General features: G+C 48.7%; 1 protein-coding gene across 2 annotated transcripts in view; it reads left to right on the top strand.

Moving 5' to 3' along the window:
• SUPT6H (SPT6 homolog, histone chaperone and transcription elongation factor) overlaps positions 1-10772 on the top strand; it is a 42861-nt gene that overhangs the window by 307 nt on the left and 31782 nt on the right. The window contains exons 2-4 of one of the 2 annotated variants that reach the window (XM_024207064.2): positions 8710-8853; positions 9961-10119; positions 10335-10405. In XM_024207064.2, coding sequence (XP_024062832.1) covers positions 8748-8853; positions 9961-10119; positions 10335-10405 — 336 coding nt within the window. In that variant the 5' untranslated portion in view covers positions 8710-8747. The remainder of the gene's footprint in view (positions 1-8709; positions 8854-9960; positions 10120-10334; positions 10406-10772) is intronic. The other variant, XM_024207066.2, reaches the window with a different exon arrangement.

The raw sequence follows: 10772 nt of genomic DNA, 5'->3' as shown, positions 1-10772 counted from the left end.
CTCTTCTCCCCCCGTCCCGTCCTTCCCCTTCCAATCTCGGCTGCCCCTCCCCCCACACCTCAGCGCACTCCTCCGCGAGCCCCGTGCGCCCAGTCCCACTCCCGGGGCGCCCCGTTCCCACCGCCAGCGCGTGTGGCCGGCAGCATTGGTCGCTCTTTGTACGAATGCCCCACAAACTGGTAACCCAGCCCGAGCCCGAGCAGCCTTGTGCGGGGTGAATGCTGCGAAGGTGGCACTGCAGCAGGTCCTCGCCCCTGGGGGGAACCGCTCGGGTGTATTGGGGTGTTTGGTTGTTAGGGGAAATGAAAAGGCCCCCGGAGCTGCAATGGTGACTCGCCTTTCCCTGGGTTAGAGGCCTGCGTGCTTTACAGCCTGCTGCACATGGAGCTGAGAGAACCTGTTTTCCAAGCACTGGGCAACAAAATCTGAATCATAGCTGTAAGCAAGCAATGAGGGCTTCTGCATCAGCTTCAAGCGACCTCTCTGTCCACCTTTTATTCCAAAGGATCCCAGGGCACTTCATCACTGCGCAGTAGGGTACCAACATTGCTGTGGATGGGTGTCACTCCACCCAAAAGAGAACGGGAAACAACACCTCGGGGCCAAACCCCTCCCCTTACAAAAAGGGCCTTGTGGTCTTTAACATTAGCACAGAGGATCTGTCTTTTAAGGCAGTGGTTCTCAACCAGGGGTACGCAGAGGTCTTCCAGGGGGTACATCCAGTCATCTAGATATTTGCCGAGTTTTACAACAGGTTACAGAGAATGCACTAGCGAACTCAGTACAAACTAAAATGTCCTACAGACAACAACTTGTTTATACTGCTCTATATACACTATACACTGAAATGTAACTACAATCGTTATATTCCAATTGATTTATTTTATAACGATATGGTAAAAATGAGAGAGCCATTTTTCAGTAAGTGTGTGGCTGTGACACTTTAGTGTTTTTTGTCTGATTTTGTAAGCAAGTAGTTTTTAAGTGAGGTGAAACTTGGGGATACACAAGACAAATCAGACTCCTGAAAGGGATGCAGTAGTCTGGAAAGGTTGAGAGCCACTGTTTTCCAGGATTACCCTAAGGGATCCACAGAGTAACCCTGTGTTACTGACCTTATCTTTGGAAGGATACAGAGTTGAGTTGCCCTTGTTCTGATTTGAACCTTTGGTTCCAGAGAGACTAGGTGTTTTAAAACCTGCTGCTTAAACCTTTGCACTATTCCCTGCAGGAGCTTCAGGCACCTCTCTGTACACCTTTCATCCCAAAGGATCCCATGGCACTTCAGCACTGCGCCGTAGGGTACCACCATTGGGGTGAATGGATCCCCAAATAATACCCTGAGTTGCTGAGCACTACTGAGGATCTCCTTCCTATTCTGTTGCTTGGATATTTGTAGTTACAAATAGCTAGTTTTCAAAAGACATTAAAAATTCCACTGATTATAACAAATACACCTCTAGCCCGATATAACACGAATTCGGCTATAACGCGGTAAAGCAGTGCTCCGGGGGGGCGGGGCTGCGCACTCCGGCGGATCAAAGCAAGTTCAATATAACGCGGTTTCACCTATAACGCGGTAAGATTTTTTGGTTCCCGAGGACAGCGTTGTATCGAGGTAGAGGTGTAACTAAAGTTTGACTACCCTCAGAACCCACAATGGTACAATTAGGTAATAGTCCAAAGGTTGTCAGTGACTTGGAAGGACCCATTGATAATACAGGTACTACTACCAGCCAGATGTGTGATAGCTTGTTTTTGGAAAAGGACCAATCCCCCAACCTTAGTGTCTTAGAGAAACAAGGAATACAGTATTGCAATGGGGAAATGACAGCCTTGTATTAGGATCAAGCAAATTTTACAGTGTATGGTTACTGTTTATGGAGTCTGAACAACATAAATATCCAGATAACACTATGAGTTTGGTCAAACAAATGAGTCTTTTGAAGGTAATCAATACCAGGAAATAGGCAGAAGTGGAGGAGAGCCAGGGGACCCATACAAGGGATACATACAGCAGCTGGGTATGCTATACATGATTCATAGAAAGAAAAATAACAGAAAAAGGGGACATTTCTGGACCACCTCACACTGGAAGTCAGAGTCACTGTTCATATTTGTATAATATGTGCTGTGGACTATGGTCTAAATGTCTAAAATGGTATTCGTGTTGTTGCTGGGTACAGGTCTGAGGCTCCCCGCCCCCTTGAGTCTTTGCATTTAAATAAAGTGGAATTTGAATGTGAACTGGGAGTTCTGAATAAGATTTATCATACTTGTGTGGCAATGTGAATTTACTAGGTCAGTGTTAATAGGGATCTGTATAATTTAAATAATTATATGTTTTCAGTTCAGGTATGTTGATGACAAAATGTCTCTTTAAACTACTGACTGACTCTCTGAAAATCATAAGCTGCTTTAGGAGAAGTGCCTTTTATGTTTTTAACCTGATGAGGTGATTTGAAGCAGGAGACACCTAGATGGAGTTTGGCCTGGCAATTGCCTGTAGTGGGTTATAGGCAATTGCCAGTTGACTATCAGGATGAAATTTCTGCTGTCGCTAGATTTTGTTGGAATAATATTGTGGTGTTTGTTTCCAGAGGCTAGAGCCAGCCTGAGTGGCAGAGTGCTATTTGTGATTTCACTCTTGGATTTCCTGGCATTGCAGTGTATGGAGGGTGGAGTGGTGGCAGGGTCATTTCAATTTTGTAATAAAGACAAAGAATTGCAAAATCTAAACTAGAAATTTGTACTGGTGTTTGGGTAGAGACTGAAGGCCCCATAGTGGTAGGCACTATACACACCCACTGAGATGTGATCCTGGCACTGAGCTGCTTCCAGTCACAATAGACACAGGGTGGGATTAACAGATAGAGATCCACATTCCAATTTAAAAAGAACAGGAGTACTTGTGGCACCTTAGAGACTAACAAATTTATTTCAGCATAAGCTTTCGTGGGCTGCAGCTCACTTCTTCAGATGCATTTAAATACATTTAAATAAATCTTGTTTGATTTTGAGCATCCCCCTGCAGTTAATTGCTCTTGAAGGGTATTTTTGTCCAAGGTGCTGGTCTGGATGCGTCATGGTGCTTCAGTGTGATGTCTTTCATAGGGTTTAAGGCCAGAAGTGACCATTGTGACCAGCTGCTAGTCCAGGATTTCTCAATCTTTTAAAGGGACTCCCTTTAGTGCCATCTTGTGGAGCTGCATGTACACACATGCCCTTAAACGTGCCAAGCAGGAGTTTGGGTGGATTTTCTGGTAGCTGTTTAAATCCAGTGACTAGGGCATCTCTCTTCCTTGTGAGTCTGAGTGGTGAGTTATGCCCCACTATGTACTCTGGCATTATTTTTCTTTCCTGAAGCCTAGATTGGCTTTTTCTCTCTTCTCCAGCAATATTTATATTCTGAAGCGGTTTCTGTAATGGAGTGGCTTCTGGCCAAGAGGAGTGTTGTCGTTTTGGGGAAGGAGGCATCATCTTCGCTATGCAAATACCGAAGGTTATGCTCCCCCCCCCCTTATTTCCTGTCCCCCACGTCACAGCCCCCATCCTCCAGGCAGAGGAGGTGTAGCTGAGATGTTCCCTGGGACCTCTTGCCTCTGCTGCTTTGCTCACCCAGAACAAGGCACTGTGAAGTGAGAGAAAATGCCAGTGTGCTGATATCTGTGCCTGTAACATTCTGACTCTCTGCAGTGACTCACTAATCACAATATTGATATATTTTTTGTCCATGGGTTAACTTCTGCAAAAACATTTATGTACAGTATTTGCAGAGCTGTGTCTGCCACAGCACTCATGTGCATGTGTGTTTTGTTAAGCAACTAGGAGACTGCTGGGATGATTGCATTAGTGGCTGGTCTTGTACAGGTGTTTCAGTGCTGAAAGCAGCAATGCCAAAGCGACTCAGCCAGGCCGAATGCAGCTCCTGGCTTCCTTCGCCTAAACGGAGATGTAACCCACAGCATGTGATAATCTGGCTTGAGCTGAGTGGCCTGATTGTAGTTAGCGAGACCTGTAATCTCTGCATTGAAGGCAAGGGTAGCTGCTATCTGCTTTGTTTTATTCCAGTTAAGGGCAACTTGTGGGTTCTGGAAAGTTGTCAGGATGGCCTTGGTCTGAGCAGAGTATGAATGCCCCTGGCCCAGCCTTGTATTGCTTTATGATGAGAGAAGGGCGGGTTCCGTGTGCGTGTCTCAAGGCAGGGGACTGGCGTTTTCCATCACCAGCTGTCTAACGTCACAGTGCTGCAAAGTGCTGTTTCAAACCCTCAGTAAGAAGTGACCTAACTGATATTCACAAACTGCCTAGGCAGCAGGGCTTTGGAGCTGTGCTCCGCTCCAGCTCCAGGCAAAACCCTACTGCTCCGGAGTTGCTCCACGCTCCAGTTCTGGGCTGCACTCCAAAGCCCTGCTAGGCAGGGTGTTAAAGTAACCAAATGCGTTTGCTGAAATAAAAGACAGGAAGAATTAACCTATATTCAGTGCTAAGGAAAGTCATATTGACGTCTCACTACGGTATCACAGGCATAAAAGTAACTTCAATCTCAAGACTCATGCACCCAGCAGATTACTGGTACACCACAAACAGAGACTTTAAATAAATGATCAGGTTTAGTCTCGCACCTCCACAAACACTAGCCACGTATTTCTGTACTCGGTTACCTTGCTGCATTCCTGTTACCTTTAGCCAGTTCACATAACTCTTTACCAAGTGTACGATGTCATTGGTTTCAGGTGCTGTGAGCGCTTTTTGCGGCAAGGGAGGCCTGCAGTAAATATAATTAGCCTCAGGAGTGTCCACAGATGTAATTGTGGGGCTGAGAGGCCTGTCCCTGTGTTGGGTTAGATGCAGTTTCGCACATTTTCCCAGGGTTCTCTAGTATTTCAACATTCCCCAACAACAGGCAACTCTGTGCCACCCAGTCTCCAGCACAGTCATTCTCTGAGACTCCCGCTTGTCATTTGACATGGCATCCAATGGGATTTCAGCGCTAGAGTTCGAATGAATTTCTATACTCAACACAGAGTGCAGGATGTACTGTTAGTATATATCTGATTCCACATCTCCATGGCAATAGCCATGCTCAGTTCTCGTTCCCATGCTAATTAATCTCTGCTTGCTGCCATTCACACTGTTTTTAGAGTGGATGATGCTGGAGCTAGAAATGGCCAAATGTCTTGAAATGAGTGGCTGTTTTGGACGAGTGCATCCAGTAAATGAGCTGCTACTTCTCAGTTGTGCTTCTGCTCACTAGACAAGCTGGAATGGAAACGTGCCCAAGGGGATGATGTGTCTGGAAGCTGCTGGAACGTGCAGTGAGGAGAACTTGGGCTCAGAATGAAAAGTTAGAACAGACAGAAGGTTGTGGCATGCTGGGGAGTTGAGGGGGGCAATTCTGCCATCTTTGCAGCTGTCTTAGAAGGATGAATTATGGGCAGAGGGGGTGAGGCTGTTCTACTTAGAAACTCAAATGTGTAAAAGCCGTTCAGCCTGCTGTTGGTTGTTTTTATAATTGTATTTCAAGAGGCACTTATGAGCAGATACACAGGAGAACTGTTTGTGGTTGGTTGATACACACCTACATGCAGAAGTAGGGATGTCAGTAATGTAATGATACATGATATGGCTGTACTACAGTGTTACACAGTTCGTCTGAGGTAGTTGGTGCAATAGCCATGTACAAAAGCATATTTAGATGTTTGTGGCCTTACCATCTGGGAGAGCGGCTCAAGCAGATATGGTAGGGATTGTGTGTGTCGTTGCTAGACATGCAGATGCTGGGGAGGAGATAATCTGTACAGGTATTGGTATATGGGTGACAGGCTGATGACTGGCCAGGAGGTGGAGTGATGTCATTCTAGCCCAGGGCTGTTACTATTTGTCCATGTCTCTAGTATGTTGTAGAGGGAGTGCTGGCTAGAGCCCAGGAGTTCCCAGATAGCTTTGGGACTGTGGAATCTGAGCTGTGAGCTGCTCATCTCTTTAATGTCATGTTTTTTCTTTACCATATCTCTGTTGTGAGATTTCCTTTTGTGAGACATAAGCTGATGCATTTCCTTGCAGCTTTTAATACGCGTGAAGGTTTGGGTAGGACCGCCAGGGATAGCCTAGGTCAGGGGTGGCCAACCTGAGCCTGAGAAGGAGCCAGAATTTACCAATGTACATTGCCAAAGAGCCACAGTAATACGTCAGCAGCCCCCCCCATCAGCGTCTCCCAGCGCCTCCCACCCACCGGCACCCCGCCAATCAGCGCCTCCCCAGCCATCCCCGCACCTCCCGATCAGCTGTTTTGTGGCATGCAGGAGGCTCGGAGGGGGTGGGGGAGGAGCAAGGGCATAGCAGGCTCAGGGGAAAGAGTGGAATGGGGGCAGAGCCAGGGGTTGAGCAGTGAGCACCCCGCCCCCCCGGCACATTGGAAAGTTGGTGCCTGTAGCTCCAGCCCCGGAGTCGGTGTCTATACAAGGAGCCACATATTAACTTCTGAAGAGCCGCACGTGGCTCCGGAGCCCCAGGTTGGCCACTCCTGGCCTAGGTCATGTTTTTATCGAGGCGAAGGCCCAAGATTTGTTGTAAGCAGCCATGTTCGTGCAATCTGAATGTCTAGACTTGGGGGCAGCCCCGGGAGCTAGATGGGGATGTGGCTTGCTCATATCCCAAGCCAACAAAGTCAGATTGTTTTGTGTGTGAGCGTTCTGGAATTTGTTTGTCCAGGTGTCGTTCCCTAGGGGGCCATGGAATTCTGCTTCTCATTGTTTTTTACATGTATGCATCATATCTATTTCAACGCTGGGTTTGGAGATTAGTGCTTTAGATCTGCCTCTTCATCTAACCTGGGGTGGCCAACCTGGGGCTCCGGAGCCACACGCAGCTCTTCAGAAGTTAATATGCGGCTCCTTGTATAGACACCGACTCCGGGGCTGGAGCTACAGGCGCCAACTTTCCAATGTGCTGCTCACCCCCTGGCTCTGCCACAGGCCCTGCCCCCACTCCCCCCCTTCCCGCCCCCCCCCCCCGAGCCTGCCATCCCTCGCTCCTCCCCCGCCAAACCTCTTGCACCCCACGAAACAGCTGATCGGGAGGTATGGGGAGGGAGCAGGAGGCGCTGATCAGTGGGGCTGACGGTGGGTGGGAGGGGCTGGGAGCGGGGGCAGAGCTGATGGGGGGCTGCTGATGTATTACTGTGGCTCTTTTCAATGTACATTGCTAAATTCTGGCTCCTTCTCAGGCCAAGGTTGGCCACCCCTGCTCTAACCCTTCTCGATCCATCTCCAGAGGCAGTGTCTGGTCTGCTTCCACGCCAGGGTGCTAGCTGGAAGAATTGTCAAATGGCTCTGTTGTCTCAGGGTTACTTTTGGAAGCAGAGTCAATTGGGAATGATGGTGAGTTGTAAAGCCACAAGTTCATAGGAAACGAAAATAGTAAATCCAAACCACCACCATGGACATGTAGTTTGCCCCTGTGCTGACCTTGACTCTCCGGTTGCTTCCAGAAGCCACATTCTCATGCAGTCAAAGGGTCTGGATCCTGGAAACAAACCTTAAAAGTCCTTGTCTAGTGCCTTCATTTCGATCCTACCAGTGAGTCTCTTACTGTTCTTTGGTAATCCGTAAACATTCTAATCCAGAGCAGGGTTATTGTGATGCTGTGTAACTGTCACGCTTTGTCACATCCAGGCTCCTGGAGCATTCTGTCCTCTGAGGCCCTCTCCTGTAGTAAGTTTGCCATCTTTGGCTCCTGGAGCTCTGTGAACAATGTGCTGCCTTGTTTGTCTAGGCTGGTAAGCAGCCAGTCAGCAATATACCCGATCAGGCTTCTCTAGCTTTTATTTCATTAGCCAAGTGTGACATTTAATCATGTTAAAACCTTAATTGAGGTTGTATATCTCATAGGTTTCTGGGCAGCGATCAAGTGGTGCTGCTTTTCTGAATGAGACAGGAGCTCAGCTCTGTAATGATGACAAAGAGTCCTGTGGCACCTTATAGACTAACAGACGTATTGGAGCATAAGCTTTCGTGGGTGAATATGTCTGACGAAGTGGGTATTCACCCACGAAAGCTTATGCTTCAATACGTCTGTTAGTCTATAAGGTGCCACAGGACTCTGTCGCTTTTTACAGATCCAGACTAACACGGCTACCCCTCTGATACTCTGTAATGCTGGTTGCTCCTGTGATTTGGCTGCTCACTAAGGGCTGGTCCACAGTAAGCCCCCAGTTCGAACTAAGATACGCAACTTCAGCTACGTGAATAACGTAGCTGAAGTTGAAGTATCTTAGTTCGAACTTAAAGGTACTTACCGCGGGTCCACACGCGGCAGGCAGGCTCCCCCGTCGACTCTGCCTACTCCTCTCGCGGAGCAGGATTACAGGCGTCGACGGCGAGCACTTCCGGGATCGATTTATCGCGTCTAGACAAGACGCGATAAATCGATCCCAGAAGATCGATTGCTTGCCGCCGAACCAGCGGGTAAGTATAGACGTACCCTCAGACCAGGTTAAAAGCCTCTAGAAGCTCTTGGCTGCTGTCTGATTTGCATAATCCTTTGCAACTGGTGTGTTCATGCAGGATGGATTATGGGTAAGTCAGAGGGCTTCATAAATGGTTTGAAATCCTGTTGCCTTAACTCTCTCCCTGTATTTGCGACTCTTTGGAGTACATTGGTTTTTGCTTCCTTGGCTGGTTGTAAGTGGGATTTCATGTTTGCCAGGTAGTTCTCTGTGGAGCGGGGTGTGAGAAGCCGGAGCCATGTCTGATTTTGTGGAGAGCGAGGCTGAGGAGTCGGAGGAGGAATACAACGATGATGGGGAGGTTGTTCCGAGAGCAAACAAGAAGTTTGTAGAAGAGGAAGATGGTGAGTTTGCTCGTCTGTCATCAGGCCCATCTGCTTCAGCGCTCTCAGCATGCCCTGAACAGTCATGGCGGCTCTTCCATCTTTCAGTGATTAGCAACGGTTCCTTCTCATCACTGCGGGGCGGAGGGTTTGGTGGTGACCTGTAACCTGCCACCAGGCCATATAAGGCAGCACTCTCCTGAGAAACAGACACGCAAGTGCGTCCCCTGCTGACTGGGAAAGCTTGTCTCCATGGAGAAAACTGCCAGTAGAACTTGACTGGTATAAACACACCACTGTACTTATCCCGGCATACCTCCCCACAAGGACATGCTCAGTCTGTAATAAGCGTGGCCACACGCGGTGTTATGCCGGTGTAGTTCTGTCGGTAAACTTCCCAGGGTAGATAAGCCCTTAGTGCATTTTTGTGTAAAGGATTTGATCCCTAGTTATTCAGTTTAGCATCCTGTATCTGTGGGGAACACATGACAAAGCCATGGCATAATGAGCAGAGGAGAGGGCAGGCTCTAGGCAGTCCCATAGAATGTTTTAGTGTCTTTCTTCCTCAAAGCACTTGGAAGTGTATTTTCTATTCCCAAGTACCAAATCACCTGCCGTCAACATCTAGAACCACCTGATGCTACCCAGTAAAGCAAAGGAATTCACACATGCAGCCCCCCATTCCCTCTGCAGAGACAGCTCCAGTGAGCAGGCTTTGGAGCCAGCTGGGAGGGTCTATGAACTTGGGCTTTGTTTGAGGGGAAGAGCGGGGGGTTCCAGAGTCTCTGGCCTTCTGCTCATTGCAGCCTGCCTCCACTGTTCAGACAGACAGAGCTAGGGTAACCCAGCTGCTCGCTGGAGATGAATATTAACTTCAACGCCACAAAATTGTTTCAGCAATGAGACCTCCTTGTAATGCTGTTCTCAATGCAGACGGAGCCCGGTAAGGCTGCTGAAATGCTGGGCTTTTGACTTGGGCAGGAGTCTGCTTTGAGTGCGGGTTGAAAGTTTGAATTCTGTGACGCCCCCAACCGATAAGCTGAGAGACGAGCTCATTGCAAATAACCTAGAATAGTCTGGGTGAAGTGTCCTGAGCCTCTCTGAAACTTGTATTACTGCCCATCTCAGATGAGGAGGAGGAGGAGGAGAATCTTGATGATCAAGATGAGCAGGGGAACCTAAAGGGATTCATTAATGATGATGATGATGAGGAAGAGGAGGAGGAGGAAGAGGCAAGCGACTCTGGCGACTCGGAGGACGATGTCGGCCACAAAAAGAGAAAACGCAGTAAGTTGTGTAAGCTGGGCTCTGCGGCAGGCAGTGTGGTGCAGTACACACACACCTGCCCTGTTTGAGCTGCTGGAGCTGTAGAGTGGGGAACAGGGGCTTCTCCTGGCCCTCCCAGGGTCTGATGCCTGAGCAGTAATGGGGCTAGCTCAATCTCTGTGCTGTGCACTGACCAGTATGGGGGAGTGTAACCTGTCCCTGCTCTCTCCTGCCAGCTTTCGATGACCGTCTGGAGGATGACGATTTTGACCTCATTGAAGAGAACTTGGGTGTCAAAGTCAAAAGAGTGAGTTCTTTTTTCATGCCAGTCTTTTGCATGGTGAGCTGGGACCTGGGCTTGGGTTAGTAAGTGAGGGGGGAAGGTGGGGATGGAAAGTTGAGCCCAGCATGGGTGTGTTATGTGCATTGCTGTATGAGCACTTCTGTAGCGTGGAAGTCAAGGACAGCCGTGGAGGCCAGGCCTTCAGTTCTCCCAGGCCGAGGGTGAGAGCTGGGGTGTTGGGAAGGTAGAGTTGTGGCCCTCAGAATGATAGGCAGGGCTTTGCCCAGCCCCGGGGAGGCCCTGCACACCTAATGGACTGCACTGGTGCTCCCCGTGGTTGGGATACGTTGCCGTGGGGTAGGGAGTGTTTGGAAGGGCTCTGGTAGAGAAC

The sequence above is a fragment of the Terrapene carolina genome, unplaced genomic scaffold, assembly GCF_002925995.2.
Source record: "Terrapene carolina triunguis isolate 2854851 unplaced genomic scaffold, T_m_triunguis-2.0 Scaffold231, whole genome shotgun sequence".
Taxonomy (NCBI): domain Eukaryota; kingdom Metazoa; phylum Chordata; order Testudines; family Emydidae; genus Terrapene; species Terrapene triunguis.
Note: the sequence above shows the minus strand (reverse complement) of the source record. Positions and strands in the feature narration are given on the sequence as shown.